General features: G+C 34.6%; 2 protein-coding genes across 5 annotated transcripts; one reads left to right on the forward strand and one right to left on the reverse strand.

The window, feature by feature from the left end:
- Window positions 1-1,675: 1,675 nt before the first annotated feature.
- Window positions 1,676-11,317, reverse strand: LOC105643316 (flowering time control protein-related / FCA gamma-like protein). Of its 3 annotated transcripts, XM_089721700.1 has the most exons (16): window positions 10,677-11,316; window positions 10,149-10,219; window positions 9,523-9,601; window positions 8,698-8,780; window positions 8,497-8,596; window positions 7,739-7,812; window positions 7,005-7,071; window positions 6,484-6,563; window positions 6,329-6,393; window positions 5,782-5,841; window positions 5,378-5,690; window positions 4,855-5,019; window positions 4,106-4,234; window positions 2,875-2,940; window positions 2,758-2,802; window positions 1,676-2,312 (listed from the first exon to the last, which is right to left on the reverse strand). In XM_089721700.1, exons 1-14 carry the CDS (start codon window positions 11,092-11,094, stop codon window positions 2,878-2,880), a joined length of 1,767 nt encoding a protein of 588 aa, XP_089577826.1. In that variant the 5' UTR covers window positions 11,095-11,316; the 3' UTR covers window positions 1,676-2,312; window positions 2,758-2,802; window positions 2,875-2,877. The 3 variants fall into 3 exon arrangements, with proteins under 3 accessions (XP_089577826.1, XP_089577827.1, XP_020538435.1); XM_089721701.1 differs by lacking the exon at window positions 2,758-2,802 and having other exon boundaries at window positions 10,677-11,317; XM_020682776.3 differs by lacking the exon at window positions 1,676-2,312 and having other exon boundaries at window positions 2,428-2,802; window positions 10,677-11,315.
- Window positions 11,318-13,915: 2,598 nt separating this feature from the next.
- Window positions 13,916-18,101, forward strand: LOC105642644 (Zinc knuckle (CCHC-type) family protein). Of its 2 annotated transcripts, XM_089721895.1 has the most exons (7): window positions 13,916-14,034; window positions 14,450-14,781; window positions 15,300-15,750; window positions 16,133-16,431; window positions 16,922-17,057; window positions 17,152-17,286; window positions 17,669-18,101. In XM_089721895.1, exons 2-6 carry the CDS (start codon window positions 14,479-14,481, stop codon window positions 17,265-17,267), a joined length of 1,305 nt encoding a protein of 434 aa, XP_089578021.1. In that variant the 5' UTR covers window positions 13,916-14,034; window positions 14,450-14,478; the 3' UTR covers window positions 17,268-17,286; window positions 17,669-18,101. The 2 variants fall into 2 exon arrangements, with proteins under 2 accessions (XP_089578021.1, XP_012082930.1); XM_012227540.3 differs by having other exon boundaries at window positions 16,922-17,286.
- The last annotated feature ends 745 nt before the right edge of the window (window positions 18,102-18,846 follow it).

Raw genomic sequence — 18,846 nt, forward strand, 5'->3', positions numbered from 1 at the left:
TCCGACTTCTGATCTTTATGAAAACTCTGATTGTTTCAGTGTAAGATGGTTCTTTTTTTTTTTTTTTTTTTTTTAATCTTCCAATGCTAAGAAACTGCTTTTCTGTTGGGTTCAGTTTCCTTTGGCTACATCTTTCTTTTTTTAAAATTTTTTTTGCGGTTTTCGGCCAAAAGGAACTATAGAAAATATAGAAAAATGAGGTTATTTCAACTTTAATGCTAGCTTTTCTGACTCTATTGTTTGTCTTATGCCATTTGTTTTTGTTGTCAAAGGAATGTGCATTGATTTCAAGAGAGTAAGTAATGCAACCAAAGATATGTTAAAGATGGCTAGGGTTTCTTTTCATGAGAAGGATAGTTAGTAAAATACAGAGGTTTCCTTATTTTCCTTTGTGTGGGAATCCACAAATATCATTATTGCTTTTTTTAAAAAAAAAAGAAAAACAAAGGGTCCAATCGAGAGAAATGGGTGAGGAAAATTAATGTGCTGTCTCTAAAATATCAATGGAGGGATGCGAAGAGCTAGCAAGAATAACTCAACTACCACTCAGACCCACTTTCAGCTTTGTATAGTTAATGACTATTTAATTTCTCTTTCTCACTTGTTTGTGTGCATATGTCTTTTATTATTAATGTATACGTATGGACATGGACTCGGACTTTAGAGGAGAAAACAACTTCCAAATGCATGTAAAAGGAATATGGATTCTAATACAAGTGGCTTCTACACTTTCTGTGGTTCTATGCCCTCTTAGTCATGTGAACTTGCATTTCCTATTTGCTGAGAATATTTGTTGTTTAATAACAATTTACCGGTCATAAAATTTTAATTCCAAATCATGTTTTATCGTAATTATTTATTTATTTATTTTTTACCGTAATTTTAAAGATAAAGTCTCCCCATCCTTCATATCCTATTCTTTGTTCCTTTCGAATCCTTCGTTGAAATACCTTAATTTTAAATAGTGGAAAGTTATTTATCGACCTAGTATTTCATGTCCAACCACCGTCAGAAAAATATTCAATGCCAAATTGGAATTAAAAAAAGATTAACTTGTTCGAATTTATACTCAGCACCATATATGAATAAGCATCTCTGTCAGTTTGCTTGTGCTTATCAAAGATGACCCACTTTGCTGATATGGTAAAGGCTAGGGATTTATGCCCTTCAGACTTTAGGGACACTAGACTAGTTTCTATCAAGGGTAAATTGTCCCTTGGTCGGTTACAATCCAGGGGAAATGCAACCTTCCAAGAAAAACTAAAAAAGCCTTATTTTGATCGTGAACTCTGAAGCGGGCCAGCCACTGACACTTAACATCACTCTGATGATAGTAACCAAAAATTATAGGAATAAAAGAAAAATCCCAATTTCAAAACGAAAATCTTTGGCTTAGTTGCCGACTTCTAGGTCTTTTGTTTTGTTTTTACACTTTTATCGGAACTTTACCTATTCGTCCAGAAAACAGTGAAATAAACTTACGGTGTATATCTAAATTTGCAAGCCAAACTTTTTTCTGAATGGAACTATTTTTTTTAGAGCATATTCAATGAACTATGTAAATTTGAAGACAAGACAAAATATTGCCTCCTATAATAATGAAATAATATCATATTTCACTTTTTAATCATTCAATATCATTTCTTAATCATTCAACTCAATAAATTATTTAAAATTCAGCCCAAACAGAAAACTCCCTTCATCTTCAACCTTTGGTAATAAGAGTTCTAAACATTGAAACTCGAGAAAAGAAAACAAAAATCATCAAGCCCATTCTATCACAACAAAACACAACAGGAACTATAGCGTCCAAGGCACAACCCAACAAGGCAATAACTGAGTATTTTTGTTCTTTAAGCATCGATCTATGGTTTGCATATTTTAGAAAATAAAGCAAATTACTACTTGGGTGCCTGGTAACTCCATTGCTAAAACTTCATTGACATGCAACTGCGATTGTGAAAGTTAAGGTTGTGCAGCTCCTCATTTGTATATTTCATAAATGTGAAGTTAGCTGGAAAATAAGTTATGCTGATTAAATAGGCATTCAGAATATTTCGTGGTATAGGAAAGGACTCACATGGGTTCCTGTGGAGCGACTGGGAACAAGAAGATTCAATTGGAGGAAAAATTTAGGCAGGAACAGATGTCAATAATCGTCATATAATTCACATTGCAACATGAGGACCCCAAAACCCTAAGACATGATATATTTCCTGCAAGATTCACCCACAGAAATCCACCAAAGACGTATATAAATCTTCATATATATGGTTTCTCCATCAGAATGCTCGAATTTCACCGGTAAGTGCCTGCAGATAATCCAAGGAGGATAAACTAAAAGTGCAATAATAACCAATAGGATCTCCCAAAAGATGTTTTGTATGTTAAATTCTACAAGAGGAGACCATGTACAGCCAAAACACATCAAATCTAAAAATAAATTAAATAGAATTTCTACCTTTTCTCTTTTTCCTTGCATGTGGACATGTTATAGAAGAAAAAGAAGATAGAGCTGAAAAATTTTACACTTAGCTGCTGATTGCTATATATTTTGAAGATTTAATATCAGCAGCTTATTGGAAAATTAGGTACGGTACAACATCAGAGACGAACAGTAATTCTAGCATATAATGGAGAATGCTTATATACCATCCTCAAATATCTCTGAGAGCTTGCATACAAACACAACTCAACAGTTAAATCTTAAGTTAGCAAATACAAGTCAATATTGGTAGTGAGAAGAATGCATAAAACCTCAGGAACCACTTCAAAGAACCACTTTCCAGCTAACTGAAGCCTCTGCAATAATTACATAGATTTTAATCAGAGCCCTAAATTCTAATGGAGATCAAATACATTAACAATGGATACCTGTTAAATGCAGACAGGATCAATAACTGGCCTAGTTTCTGATTGTATTTGCAGATGATCCAAGTCCTGCGACAAAACACAAAGCCCACTGGAATGAAATATGCTTTCCATCTATTCAAGGGAAACAGCAGCTATTGAATATATGAGCAAGGATGACTATAAAGAAAAACTAAACCATGTCACAAGCATCAAACGTCCAAACAAAATAAGCTCGAATGCATGAACAATGACACCGAAGTTCTCTATTCCAGCACATGGCAGGAACCCCATCACTTCTCATATCACATGGTTGAAGACAAATGTGATCAGTTGATTGAGGGGAGTCCAAGCTTTTTCAAGTGAGAGAACTCAATGAAACTAGCAAATCTACACAACTCCGAGAACAAACATATGAAACCATATGCTGATACAAGTAATAGCAACCACCACCTACTCCAGATGACTCATCTATCAGCAATTACAACAACGATATTCCTTTCAACTTGGACAGGTAGGCAATGCAAATTCTGAAATCTGACATCTAAATAGATAGAGATCAAGAATGCAATAATTTTAAAAAGAACATCCTCTTAGTTTCTAATTCTAAAATAAGGATTTTAGGCCAATAGTCCAAGCCCCCGAGATATAGTTTAGACCTTTTCTGAAAAATAATCAAACTGGTAGATGCACAGTTCACTTGTGGGGTTCTAATCAATTTAGAGAGTTGTACCTCAATTTTACTAATCCTCAAAATATAAGTACAATCCCCTTGCCAAATATCACAGTCAAAGAATGGATGATTGCATAAGATAAGTGAAGCAATTCATTAGCCATTGCATTTTGTACTCTCATCGAGATACGGTCCACTGTCAAAGCCTTGACAGTTGGCAAGAACCTTTACAATCACAAATTAGCACAATTTGTGCAACACACCTGCAATAATATCAGAATCTGCTGAAAACTGAAGACTATATTAACCTTGAAATGAATTTCTATCTTACTTCCGTTAGGCAATTCTAGCTTGCTGATCGTAATTTGTACTGTGATAACATCTAAAGTCAATTTTCCACAAGAACAAAAATGTAAATTCAAGTGCACTCTGGCTTTTTCATGACTTGCAACTGCAGTACCACTTGATTATTAAACAAGCAAAAAGATTCTAACATAGAAAACCATACAAAAGAAAGAGAATACCACAGACGATGATGTCAATTTGGAATTTTTGATGAAGAAGATGTGTCAAAAGAAGCACCTTTTGTGTATGATCAAGTTCTTCACCACAAAAACTAGCAGATAGAGAACAAGGTTGCTGCCTAGAAATGGGTAGCTTTTGTTTTTGCAGTTGTTGCTGAAATAAGGTGAACTCATCAGGCTTCTCCCACTGCACGACAAAGTTCAATACAATAGTCACAACCTCTAAAGGTCTAATCAATTCTAATTGTAGCAATTTCTCACAAATTGAAACTTATAGCTTAAACAAACCTAAGGAAAATATTGTTGTTAGCAATTGGGTGTCGTAAGCCCAACCCATCATATCTTTTGAAACATACTCTCTTTCTCTACAACCTTCCTGTTGGCGATGTTCTCACAAAACAGAGACTGAACACTAATTTCCTAAGATAAGGAGATAGCTCACTAGTGTTCTCAAGAAAAATATCATACTCTGAACACTTTTCTCGGTCCCTCCCCTCACCCTTCATTACCCGCCAAAGCATTTAAGCAGTTGCATTTTTCATAATTTCAACTTAAAAAATGCATCCATAGACTTCCTGAGAAAAGATCTCCAGCTTAATCAGTTAAATTGATTTAATTTTGCAACCTATTCGGATAAATGTTAGACACAAGTGGCATGGTGGCCAGATTTGGGTCGTACTGGAGTTGCCTTTCTGCAACCTCACATAAAAAGCTTGTGCATGAGGAAGCGAAAGAGTAGATTTTAAATTTAAACTACAAAAATTTCTAAGAACCTACTCAATGTAGTTGATAAAGGCAGAAACTTACTCTACTTTCACAAGTTGTGCAATTATAATAGTACTTGTACCCATCAGGGCAGCTATGCTCACTCCAATCACACTCTTGTGGATCTGCTGTCTGGGGACTTGCAGGTACTGCAGGTGCGGCAGAAGTAACACTCACAGCCAGAGTATTGCTCTCAGTCCATTGAGACTGTAGGAAGGTAGGACATGGTAGATAGTCACAGTTCTCATTGTAACCAGTTACAAGATATGAGATATCAATATAATGAGTTGAATGAATTGCTAAAAAAAAAAAAAAAAAATCAACATTACTATTTAGGTGAGAAAATAAACTGCACATTAATATAACACCATTGTGAATAGGAATCATTTTCTGCCACGCGTTAGTCCCACCTATGAAATGCCAGTAATGCCAAAGGCAGGTTTCGGAGAAAGGACAAAAGGTCCTATTTGCAACTCCACACAACTCAAATGTATATAAGAGGTGCCACAATTGTGCCTAAAAATCATTTCATTATATCACTATTCAGTGCAATTAATAGCATTACCTCCAGGGGAATCTGTAGTGTCTCTTGCTGCTCTAAATTATGAGTATATTTCATCATCTCAGAGACAGCTTCTTGAGGTGGTTGCAAACATTTCTGAGAAGCTTGTGTTTGTTGCAATGGAATCTGAGACAACTGTGTTGGTGGCTGCCTAACTGGAGGAATTGGTTGTTCTATGATATGAGGAGCTCCAATTGCTGGTTGTATTGTGTGGGGAAAAGCTTGTGATTGTGAATTTATGGATATTTCTTGCACAGGATATGAAGGATTAGGCAAATTACAAACTCCTATGGAGTCACCAAAATTGGGTGCTGGCCTGCAGCAAATAAACCATAAGCCAGAAACGCTACTTGGTATAAGCAAAACAAGATCAACATTGATAGGAAGGAGAATATTAAAAAACGCACCTCATCATTGGTTCCTGGGAACATGGACCAAAGTTTTGTCCACCAAATCCATAATTTCCCCTAAGAAAGAAAGTATTGATTAGGAACTGTAAGGTGATGGTGGTCAACTAAATCATATTTCCAATGGAAGAGTTATTCTTATTTTGTCTGTGACATAAATATCCAAGAACAAGAAAAAATTAATTGGTAAATCTTAATTTGGGTGAGTTGGCTTCTACCTTAGCAAAATAAAAGCAGATTATTTTATACCTAGAGCATCAGACTAAGGAGCGAACTCAAGAATAAACAGAAGTAAATGCCATAACCTTTTATTTGGAGTGTGATTTCTAGTTAATCAGCACTGGCCATGAGATAGCAAATAAAAAGCTAACTCATCATAATCACCACTATGTACTTTAAGATTTATTAGCAGCTTTTTAATAGCATGTATAGATTTTTCACTTATTAATTTGTTCATACAAGCACAATTTCTAAGGCTCTGAAAAACGTTAATAGGAGGATAAATATGAATAAGAATACAAGTGCAATTGTATAAAGGAAACAATACCTAAATTCTCCAGTCCTGCGTTTTTTGGGATCCGCAAAACGAACAGTCAAAGGCTGATCGCAACCCTGGAAGATCAGAAAAACAAAGAATGAGAAAATAACGTTCAAAAGTACAATCGTGAATATAACACATCAAAAATAGTAAATACACTTTACTTTCATTGTAAAAGTCCCATTTAATGCTTTCATTGCTGCCACTGCCATATCTCTATGAGAAAATCTAATAAAGGCACATCCTTCATAAAACCATAGAACAAATCAGAACCACAACAAATTTCCAACCAACTTGAAATCTTCAGACAAAATTAACACATAATTGAAGTGGCTGAAACATCACGAGACAAGCCCATCACACTGTTTCTGCACTACAAATCAGAGTTCTCAAACAGAGTAATTTGGTGTAACAGGTCACTAAACAGTCATTAACATTGAACTTTTCTAAAGCCTTCAATTTCTCATTTCTTGTATCACTTATCCATCTAACAATACATGAAGAAACCATGAAAAGAAACAATGACAATCACCTGGGAGGAAAAGGCCCTATATATGTATATAGAGGTGAAATGCACCACCTTAAAATAAAGAGCCATAGCACAACTCAATCTCCATTATGTTGCTAGCTACAAATACATTTCCAACTAAAGAAGAATAATGAGTAATGAGAAAAATGGATATACCACGACTTTGCTTCAGCGCATCTCGTGCAATGTAGACATCTTCCACATGACCATATGGAGAAAATACCTGACACAGAAAACATCCATATAAACTAGGATCCAAGAAATACAAAAGATAAGTATTACATGCTCCGTGCACTCAGGTAAAAGATGTGCATTAACATTGTCTGTGCACTCAGGTATTGCATGGGAGTTGATTTAAGGAGGTTAAATGATGGATATAATTATAAATGAGGTTAACCTATTAATCTCGTCCATGAGTTTTTTTTTTATAATTTAAATGAAAGTAAATGGAGGTTAAGTGTTCACATCCATTAACCTTCAAATAGCAATGTTTCTTAACCCCAAAACAGGGAGGTTAGAGGATGGAATGTAAAGGTTTTAAATTATACCTAAAACTTCCAAGCAAAGGTATTTAACTCAGATATACATCACTTTCATATTGTTTCTTCACTCTTAAAACTCCCATGCGATGTGTCAGGCAAATACGTCCATTTGCTCTTGCATTGCATGGTTTATACAAGTACTGTTACCTATGCAATGAATTTGGCGATTGCATGCAAGCCACAACCTTCAATATTTAGTGACTACGCCTTCTAGTAACATATTCTCTTTTTTTTATTTCAAAATGACAATGACTAAGCAATGTGCACTTGTTGATCTTGCATATTTTTCACTCTCAAAAATATACTAAAAATATCAGATTTAAAATTATTTTGTTTGAGTGCTCATACTTCCTCAATATCCTGCTTTGAAGCTTGTTTGTTGATGCCACCAACATAGAGTTTGTCCACAAACTCCCCTCCCCCTATCATAGGACAATGATGATATAATTAATAAGATAATAGAAACAAAACAAAACATTGAAGAGAGTAAGACACATATATATGCACTAAAGTAAAAACCCAGAGACTTGCTGGCTAGATGAAGACCATATCAAGTGTACCGTTACAGCAAGGAATCTTATAGTATGGACTATAGAAACATAAAAGCACAAAAAGCAAATTAAAGGATCCCTTTTCAATTTAACCAAATTAAGACCAAATGTAAAGGAACACCCTTTCTCAATCAATATTATGACATAATGGCCAGAGGTTGCTACCCAAAAACAATTTTGCCAAAGTGATTCTTGTCAGCAGTTCTGTACTTGTTTCTTCCCTGGAAGCAGCATAAGGCACCAAGTGGTCTAATTGGAAATCATCATCTACCCCAATCATTAAGAGTAGCACATCCAAGCTACATAAGAAAATATGTATAACCTGACAATAACTATATCATTATGTTGATTTTCATGTCTAGAACACCATTACACGTCTCAGAACAAATGGCAAGAAATTGGGTTGTAGAGCACATTATCTGATGAATACAATATAAACAATAATTAAACTGTGTATGGCAGAAGTGTACTAACATAGGTGAGCTAGACATTATGATTGCAAGATGTTAATAGAAAAGTCTATAGAATAGTATATTTTGAATACCAAAAATATACCTGGATGTTCTCTTTCTCCCTTACCAAGACGATCCCTTTCAACCTTACCAAAGCGTTCCCGCTCCCCGTCAGCATACCTGACTTTAATGGGAGCCACCTCCTGTATAAAGAAAATTTACCAAACAATGCAACATCATTTAGATATCAGCAACAAACCAACAGCATAACTCATTTTTCAATAGCAGCAGCCGAATAACTTACCCCTGGAACAATATACTGACCATTTAAAGCCCTAATAGCCCTGTCAGCTTCCTCTTTTGTTGCATATTTCACAAAACAATAGCCTGAAAAGGTAAATTTGTAAAAAAAATTAATCTATTGTGGACATGAAGTAATAGCAAAAATATATGCAATAATACCAAAAATTGACAATCAAAGGCCTTACTACTTTGATAGCATTTCAAATTCAAAAATCTTAAAGGTGCAAGAGAACAAAATATAGTCACGGAAACAACATGTCAATGGAAATGAAGCTTGGTCCAATAGGCAACAATTCATACACAAATAAAAACACAAAAAAGGGTATTATCATGAGTTATGAATTGAATGGTCTTCAGATGCTAAAAATGGAATTCAACACATTCAACAAGAAAGCAGCCATAAATTTGCTGCCTAACAAATAAAAACAAATTAAACGGTTTTGTTAAAAGTTCTAGACATGCTTTAGCACAGTCCCACTATGCAGGCATGGAGGCAATCATCAATATAGCTAATAGCTCTGAACGCAACAACCACTTGACACAAAAATTCTCTACTTGATGGAAACTAACACTACTGCCATATTCAGATAGTTCATATGTATGATGAGATTAATCTTGTCCTCCTTAACTACCTATCTCTAAGCCCTAAGCATGTCTTCCTTGATTAACTAGCACTCCTTCAGAATCAATCAGCTTGCATGATAGTGAATTATATTATAGCAAAACTATGACAAAAGAATACAAGTGCTCAAGTCAGACCCTCAAAAGGCCCAAAAGAGACATTGATAGCGGACTTAAAACAAGTTCTAGAGTATACTCCAAGTACCTTGTTGTTGGCCACTCCGCTTATCCTTGGGGAAAATTACCTCAACAACACTACCATGCGGTTCAAACAAGGGGCGGATCTGGTACAAAGAAGGAATAGTAGAAAATTATACAGAAATTTATTGTTAAAATAAGCAAACAATTAAAAGATTACAAATTTGTTAATAAGGTTAACAAAGAAAATGAGGAAGTATAGGTGTGACACTCATATACCCTACCTGCCTTTTGAAAGCATGGACCAAGAAGTAGAAGAATCTAAGAAATATGGGGCCAAGGGTGATTAAAGATTGGAAACAAATTTTATAGTAGTAAAGTTCAAGGTGTCATTTGAGATCATTGCCAAATTAATCCAAAATTTAGAGCCCCAAAATGAGATCATTGCCAAACAGTTAGTCCATCAGACATGAATCAGTAAAACTTATTGGCTCCTTGCCGCTTAGAACCCCAAAATATTCTTAAGATTGCAGATCCTCATTCCATAAGTTTATGGACAACATGTGCATGCTTAGATAAAAACATATACATGTATAAACTGATTACAGAATAATCTTAATTTTCTCTTTTTTTTCTTCTCCATTCTGTGAACAAATAAGAAAAGCATGCCAATGCTTGAATGAAAAAACTTACTTCTTCATCAGTTGCAGTTCTTACAATCGGTGCAACATAAAGTTTGACGCTAACAGCATCATCCATATGATCTGAAAAGGGAAAAGGCAAAACAATATAAAGTCACGTACACTCAAACCTCAAGCCTGCCCTATAAACTAACATTCAATTTTGCTGAAAGTACCACCATCAGCATGTGATCAAAGGCATTCAGCTAAAGAGGCAAAAGCAAAACCACAAGTAGAACAAATTAATTGATTGACTGAAATATTTCATGAGAAATTAAGTACATCACTTGCTTTTAGATAACCACAGTATGCAGACAATTCTCCAACGTTAGATACTAAAAGACGCACTCGAAAGGTTAGGAGTCCAATATTCAGTATCTCACGCCTCTATTCTAATAGAGCAGTTATGGAGGAGCTTAAATTACCTTGAGAGTTCATATTTCACATGCAAAATTCATGAACATTAATTAATCAGCGGGACGACCAAAATATTATTGAATTATAAAGGACATAAAAATAGTGGTACAAAATTACCGATTACCTGGAGAACTTACTCTTCCAGAAAGATATCGGCCTCTTTTGCGGTCATTAGAACTGAATAATCCACCTCCACCACTACCACCAAACGACTCATTCGGTTCGACGCTCCTCGGTTGTGAATTAGTGCCATTACTCGAGTGATTATCGTGGTTGTTGTGGTAGTTGAATTGGTGGTCCTGGCTCTGCCCGGCGAAGGGATCCTGGGGGTTAAAGTATTGATGCTGATGTGGATGCGCGTGCTGGTGCTGTTGTGGATGCGCGTGCTGGTGCTGTTGTGGATGCGGGAGCTGGTGCTGTTGTGCATGCGGGAGCTGGTGCTGATGTTGGTAATAGTTGAGAAGCTGCTCCTGTTGGTCCGAGTAATTGGGGCGATGGTGGCGGTGGTAATGGTGGGGTTCTTCTCTCTGACGTTCCATCATCTAAACCCTACTCAATGATAAAGATTTCTGCGATTCTAATGCCCTGAACGGAAAATGAGAATAGCCGGCTACCCGCACGAATTCTTTCGGGCAATGAGAGCCTACTAGTTCCGTTTTGCGATGCCGTTACACAAGAATCCGTTTGGTTCAGGCTCTCAGTTTGGGTTTCGTTTTGGGTTTGGGTTTGGGTTTGGGTTTGGATATGAGAGCACAAAAAGCGGTTGGGGTTGTTTCAAACAAAACGAAGTTGCTACGATGCTCGGTCGTTTAACTATATACGCTGCGTTTTTAAAATAAAAAATATATATACACACGCTTCCGTTGACGACATTGTAAAGGCAAATTTTCTCCTCCTCTCGTCCTTTGAGGGGTCGCTTAACTTTCACGTGGTCGTTCACTGATTGGAAGGCAAATCGTCCTATTTGTAGTTGACGGTACTGGTAGGGTGTTGGCATTCATGTTTCTTTTCTTTTCTTTTCTTTTCTTTTCTTTTCTTTTCCCCCTTTTTTTTAAAAAAAAAAAAAGAAAGACTACTTAAGTGTTCCGTCAGCTCAGACCACAGTTGGGTGTTAATATTCCAATTTAAGACATCTGGGCCTAACGATTCCCGAGCACTTATGAAATACGCTGTCCCTCCTGAAGGATAGTAGTGTTGACATTCATGTTTCACTCCTGGAATGGAAGTTCATGAAAATTTTAATTCCAACCAAATCATAAGGTAATTAAACTAAACAATAGATGCAATTTAATTTAATTTGATTAAATTTCTAAAATTAAAATAACTTCAAATAAACTTGCATTTAAAAGCAAAATTAAAATTAAAATGTAATGCAAAATAAAAGTAAAGAACAAGTACAATGTTAAATAAAAACTTAACTATAAATATTTTAAACATTATTGTTGTCCAATTTTTTCCTTATTCTTTGATTTGGTTTAAACTTTACAATTTCATTTAATAATATTTCGCTAATAGATATTCATAATATATAAAGAAATATTATTATATTTTGTATTGATTTATAAACTAATATATTATGTAGTAAATAAGAATGATAGTGTTTTTTTTTTTTTTTTTTTTTTTTGCTATAAATGCTATAAGAATGATAGTGTTCAATGATTATTTTGTTCTTTTTTTAATTGAAATTTTATTTTATGTATATAGGGTTGTCAAGGGTTGGCGGGTCGAGTTCAACGTGAATTCCCCTAACACGTGACACGATTAGCATCAACACGAAAATGACCAATTTAATAATCGAGTTAAATTTGCACATGACACATGTAACCTACCTAATATTATAAACATATTAAATGGATTGTGTTAAACCCATATACAACCAGTGTAATCCGTCTAATACTATAAACAGGTTAAGTGGGTCGTGTTGACCTGTATATGACCCACTTAATATTTTTATACTATTTTTAAATTTTAACCTAGTTAACTCAAAATCATATTTAAAAATAATATTTCATATATAAAATGCATGGACTTTGCAAGATTCATGACTAAAATAAGAAAATTAACACAACAATAAATTTTAAATATGTTTTAATTGGAGTATTTATATTTGACACTAAAATTACCTCTTTACTCTTAAATAAATTGGTTACTTATTTGATCTGTGTGTCAATCCGCGACACAACACGTTTATATTTATGTCATAAACGTCGACTCATTTATGACATAAACTCGTTTAATCTCAACCATAATCTGTTTATTTTACGTATTAAACAAATTGTGTTGGCGTGTGAGATTCATTTTGACACTCTAGGATGACATGGACAACATTTTTAGATGTGAGGTGTATATTTGAATACTAGGTTTGTTTTTTTTAATATATATTTTAATATTAGTTTTACAGAATATTAGTTAATTGGATTAAGGGTAATGTTTAAAAGACGTTATAATAATTTGGATTAAGGTAATACAAATATGAATATTTAATTTGAATAAATATAAACATGGTCCGATAATAGAAAAAAAGAAAAAAAAACATAGTATATGGTTCAACCCGTACAACCCCATATCATAATGAATTAATTATGATCTGATAATGCAAAAGAAAAAAATATTAGTTTGTTTGCATGTATTTTCTTAAAAGTTTAATATGATTTTTAATCATTGTACCATAAGTGTAGAAAAAATATATTTTTTAATGAAGTTAAATTATTAATCTTTTATTTTCATAATTATCCAAAAAAACTATAATTATCATAATTATCAAATTTTCAATCAATCACTTTAAATATTTCAAATTTGATAATAAAAACATTAACCAAATTATAATTGTGAATATTTATAAGTTGTAGCTCAATTAATATTGAATTAAGTGAAGAAAAGCTTTCGAGTTCGAGTTCCGAATCAAATTAAATGGTATTTGACGATGCGTTTATATATATGTTGAGTATAAAAAAAAAAAATGTCAATATTATAATTTTAAAAAATTGGTATAGATGAGAAGATATTGATTTATTTTCGTTGAAGAAAAATATAAATAAACATTTAATATCCATGCATACATACTCAATATACGACTCAATTGACCGATAAAGAATTATATTAAGTTTATTATTTTAATATTTTAAATAAATATTTTTGATATTAATTCTCAAATTACTATTAATAAAATAGTAGCTTATCTATATACATTAAAATTCCTATAATCAATTTAAAAAATGTGATATTTTTAATAAGATAGACGATTAATACATTATATTATTTAGATAAAAAATTAATCAACAATTAGATATAAAAAGTAAATTACAAGTATTAGTATAATAAACATGGAATACACCAGTATATATATATGGAGGCAAAATAAAATATAAAAAAAAATTAAAACGATTCCAAGTTGATAAAGCCAAAGTAATCCAGCCCTACTGCCCTAGCTTCACTGGTCATCGTCCAAGGCCTTCGCTCTCTATTTCGTTCTCGCCGCTCAGGTACTGTTTTTCTTTTTCGTTTCTGCTTCGTGCATCGAGGTAGCATTTCTTTTACGCACGAGTGGCGATTCCAATCTATTTACCATGATTACATGTGCTGTTCTCATATGAAATTTCCTGCAAAAGTTTCTGCTCCAGGAATTTAAAACCATTTGCTGGTGTATTGTTTGGATAAATAACTGATTCTATCCATTCTATAACCTTGCTGATACATTTTTGCAGTGCTAAAACACGCATATGCACACAAAAGATTGACTAATCGTGAGAATAATTGTAAAATTTGTATCTGTAGAACAAAATTTTAGTGTCTTATCAAGTTCCCTTTGATTGTTTCTTTTGTTTTTGGTGGAGGATGATTATATTTCTTCTTTCGTGCTTGCTAGATGATTTAAGGTGGTTTATGTCGTTAATGCAGGAGATTGATTTAAGTTAACTTTCTTTTGGATGGCAACAAGGTCGGATGTATATGATGATGACGATTTTAGTGAAATTTACAAGGAATACACTGGTCCTCCGGGATCTAATGTTAACAATACACAAGATGGATCAAAAGAAAATAAACGATCCCATGCAGGCTCTGATGAGGAAGAGGAAACTCGGGACCCAAATGCTGTGCCGACTGACTTCACAAGCCGAGAAGCTAAGGTTTGGGAAGCTAAATCGAAAGCTACAGAGCGGAATTGGAAGAAAAGAAAAGAAGAAGAAATGATTTGTAAAATATGTGGAGAATCAGGTCATTTTACTCAGGTATTGTTTTCTCGCTTCAGCAATACCCTACTAGCTTTTTATGTATAGCTGAATATTGAAAATTACTGTTACACTTAGTCTCCAAGCTGTCTTACACACAAGGATGATGCAATTCTGTAATTCTGTATGTACTAAGAGTGACATTATTTTTAAGCTCTTATTTTTTAGCCATATGAAAGACTAATTTGATCTCACTTTTCAAGTGAGGAAGGTACCTAAACTCTTATATTTAGGTTGCTTAATTTTTTTAAAAAGAATTCCAATGTTTTATTTTACTATATTTATTTTTTACTTACTAGTTATGATACCATTAGGGTCTGATATGTTTCATTTCACTATTTTTTTTTTTTTTTTTGGCTTGACATATAAATTCCTGGGTTATGCCAATTTGCAAACATAAGAAGAGGGATGATTTCTTTGTCATTCCTCCCCACCCCACCTCCCAACTCTTCCTTTTAGTTTTTCCCTTTTGCCTTTGGGATTAAACACCCTGCTCTTGTCATCTGGCACATATACAGGGATGCCCTTCCACCCTTGGTGCAAATCGCAAGTCTCAAGATTTCTTTGAAAGGGTTCCTGCAAGAGAAAGGCATGTAAAAGCCTTGTTCACTGAGAAAGTGATACAGAGGATCGAAAAGGATATTGGATGCAAAATAAAAATGGAGGAGAAATTTATAATTGTTAGTGGCAAGGATAGGTTAATTCTGGCAAAAGGTGTTGATGCTGTGCACAAGGTCATTAAAGGGGAGGGTGATCAAAAGGGCTCTACCAGTTCCCACAGGAGTAGATCTAGGTCGCCTGAGCGAAGTCCTGTTGGCTCACGATTACGGCGCTCTGAATCCCAAAGGTCTTATCCAGGTCACCCACGTGATACGTCACAGTATCAACAAAGGTTTGGGAGACAAGATAAAACTGTTGAAGACCGTGTTCGCGAGGACCTGCAGAAGCTTTCTAGGGGTTCTCCGCAAGGTAGGGACAGCATAGGTTTGTTTAGCATCCTTGCAAAACCAGTGAAACCAATTTTCATTGATTTTTAGGACCCTATATGCTTGTGCTTTTCTTAGAATTGATTTTAGAGTTCTGAATTCTCAATGATACTCTTGTTGCTTATCATTTCTTTGCAGCAAGAGGTAAGTTCTTAGCTTCAAGCATAATGTGTACGATTCTGAAGTATTTTGGTGGGTGGGTCTGAATTGATCGGATTATCTGCAAAACGAAATTATTTACTGAAAGCATATTTGGACTTGTTTGCGACGGATGGGTTCTCTGTGTGAATATTAAATAGCATGTAGTTAAAGCTACCATCTAGCATCTCGAATCAAGTGCTTAACATACTCTTCATTTTATGAAGCTTATGGTAATGATGGTGGTAGAAGTCGCTCAAGCCATTCTAAATCTCCTGCACGTCCCCCTTATGCTGGCAACTCATATGGTTCATATGATGGACACAATTACAATGTGGGTGGTTATAGAAATGAAGGGTGGGATGCAGAGAGAAGGGGACCCGATATGCAATCTGGTCGACAATTTGAATACCAAACCTTCCCTCAGACATTAGAAGAACTAGAGTTGGAGTATAAGAGGGAGGCAATGGAGCTTGGTAGAATCCGTGACAAGGAAGAGGAGGAAGAGAATTATAAGCATCGCGAGGTAATAATCTCCCTTTAAATGCTGGATAATTGATTCTCACCTGGCAAATTCTAGTTTAAGTTCCATGCTTAGAGTTCTAGCTGAACAATTTTGATTGTTTGTTTTTTGTGACATTACTTATAAACTATTTGCGTCTTGTGGTTGAACATAGTGTGTGAATCATTTGTATGCGGATTTCGGTCCCTCTATCTCTATTGCTTCCCTGCTCTAGTGTATTTATAATGATCAAACAAATAATCAGTAAATCAAAGTTAGAGGCGCCTTACAGCTTTTTGATCAGTGTGAACTTTCTGTATGGAGGAAACATTCTGTTAAGTAACTTTCAAAATTTTCCCTGTTTTTTCAAATTTATTATTAGCTTTTTGTTTTCTGAGTTATGAGCTGATGCATTTTCCTTTATCATCTGTGACAATACAAGTTTGTCCTAAAATGCCCCTTTTCTTTATTGCAAGGAATTTCTGATATTTTCTCTTTGTCCCATCGAGTCTAGACTATTAGGGAGATGAGAGAAAATTACATGAAGAAACTGGCTATACTGAGGGGCACACATACAAGACAGTGGGAGGAATTTCTTCAACTTGATGCTCAGAGGCGTCAACAAGCACGACAGCAAATGCCTGCATCAGGTTTTAGTGGTTATAAGCAGCATGCATTTTCTGACTATGATGGCTCGTCAGCTAATCCTCACTATACTGGGGCTGGTTTACCAATGGATTCAAGGGCCAGGTACCCAAATCATGTGGAAAATTATCCTCCAAGGCCTCATGACAGTTACGGTGAGTTCCAGCGACAGAGGCGTGAAGATTTTGGAAAAGCTTACAATCGATACTAATTGATGTGCTGGAACTGATTTTGGTGAGTTTTCTCAGTCTTTAATTGGGTAAAGAGAAGAGGTTGCACTTTCTTACTTTTGGTTGGTTCCCTGAAATTTTGATTGCCCTCTCTCAATTATCTCCTTTTGGTTGGTTCCATTATCTCCATTCCTGAATCTTTGGTAAGTTTAACCATCACATGAAGGGGTAACTGTTGGTTGCTTGCATGGGAGAATGTTGCTGAATATCATTTCAGTAACTGCAATTGTTTGTGCACAACTGAGAAGATGCTGCTGCTTTTTTAAAATTTTAGTGGATTTTTGTTGGGTGAGGATGCCAGACGTTAGGATTCTTTTTGTGGGTATTTGCAGCTTTTATGTTGATTATTCTGCCCTGGCTTAAAATGTTACTACAAACGTTTTCAGGGTCTGGATCATGGTCGGGTATGAGTAATGCACAGGGGAGGCCCAAACCTTGGTAAGTATAGTAACCAACCTTCAGAAGGGAATGGTCTGGTCTAATTATTATGTCATCGGTAGAATTGATCCCATTTCAAATAGTGCCAGTGGTTCATTTCTGTTCACAACTTTGTTGTAAGTGGTTTTGAACTCCTAGATGGATGATGTTTTCGTCAATGGATTAGTATTTGCAGACTTCTCTAGTTTAAATTACATGCTCATAAACATACGAATGCGGATGCACGAGTTCATTCTCTCCTTCCGCATCCAACAAGTAATGTCAATGGTAGTGTTTTGTTTCTTTAACTCAGAAAGAAATGTATAACTGTGTATACATTATTTTCTTGCAAAAATAATCAGAAGGGTTGAGCTACATGCTTCCCTGTCGACATTCGTGGAATCTACATGCTGAGTGAGTAGCGAGTACCCTTATCCTATTTGCTAAATTCTCTCTCTCTCTCTCTCTCTCTCTCTCTCCCTCTTTTTCTTCTGTTCCTATTTGCTAAATTCTAATGCACTGCCGCTATTTTATGGTGTGTCCTGTGACGTAGGATCGGATTTTTAACTAATTTTTTTTTCTTTTTTCTTTTTTTATAAATCTTTCTCGATCAAAAACCTTGTTTTGGAAATTGTCTTTATCATTGATGTGTTCGATGAATTTTGATTAGTGCAATTCAAGCTATGTTTCTTGCCAAAAAATAACAACTTGTGTGGAAAATATTTTTTAACGGTTGAGGTGTTTTCAATTTTTTTTTATTTGTTTAAGTGTTGTTGAAGGGAAAATTACACATAAATTAATTTAAATTTCCAGTAATCACCATGATCGGTCATCGGTCACTGCCTACTGTCAGTCATCTATCACCACTGTTAATTATTATAATTTATTATTTTTATTATTTTCTTCGTGTTTTAATAATAAATTATTAAAATCTAGAATTTCTATAATTATAAAGATAAAGTTAAAAAATTTACTAATTTCATAATAATTTTTAAGATTACAATCAAACAATGAAAAATGAATTATTTCAAAAATGTTTTTTAAATTATTTTTGGAAACAAAGATATATAAAAAAAAAAAACCTCAAAAATTTTTGTAATTACTATTGTCAATTTAAGAAGGTGGCACGCCTGAGGACTTGGTGGTA

This window comes from Jatropha curcas, chromosome 5, assembly GCF_041381405.1.
Source record: "Jatropha curcas cultivar XTBG-Jc1 chromosome 5, XTBG_Jcur_1.0, whole genome shotgun sequence".
NCBI lineage: Eukaryota > Viridiplantae > Streptophyta > Magnoliopsida > Malpighiales > Euphorbiaceae > Jatropha > Jatropha curcas.

Coding starts and splice junctions, on each gene's coding strand:
- LOC105643316 (XM_089721701.1), bottom strand. CDS start 11,094: ATGATGGAACGTCAGAGAGAAGAACCCCACCATTACCACCGCCACCAT. Junction 7,072..7,738: donor CAAAGCAGGATATTGAGGAA/GTATGAGCACTC, acceptor TTTCTGTGTCAG/GTATTTTCTCCATATGGTCA. Junction 4,235..4,854: donor GCACAACTTGTGAAAGTAGA/GTAAGTTTCTGC, acceptor TTTGTCGTGCAG/TGGGAGAAGCCTGATGAGTT.
- LOC105642644 (XM_012227540.3), top strand. CDS start 14,479: ATGGCAACAAGGTCGGATGTATATGATGATGACGATTTTAGTGAAATT. Junction 15,751..16,132: donor TTCTAGGGGTTCTCCGCAAG/GTAGGGACAGCA, acceptor CATTTTATGAAG/CTTATGGTAATGATGGTGGT. Junction 16,432..16,921: donor AGAATTATAAGCATCGCGAG/GTAATAATCTCC, acceptor CATCGAGTCTAG/ACTATTAGGGAGATGAGAGA.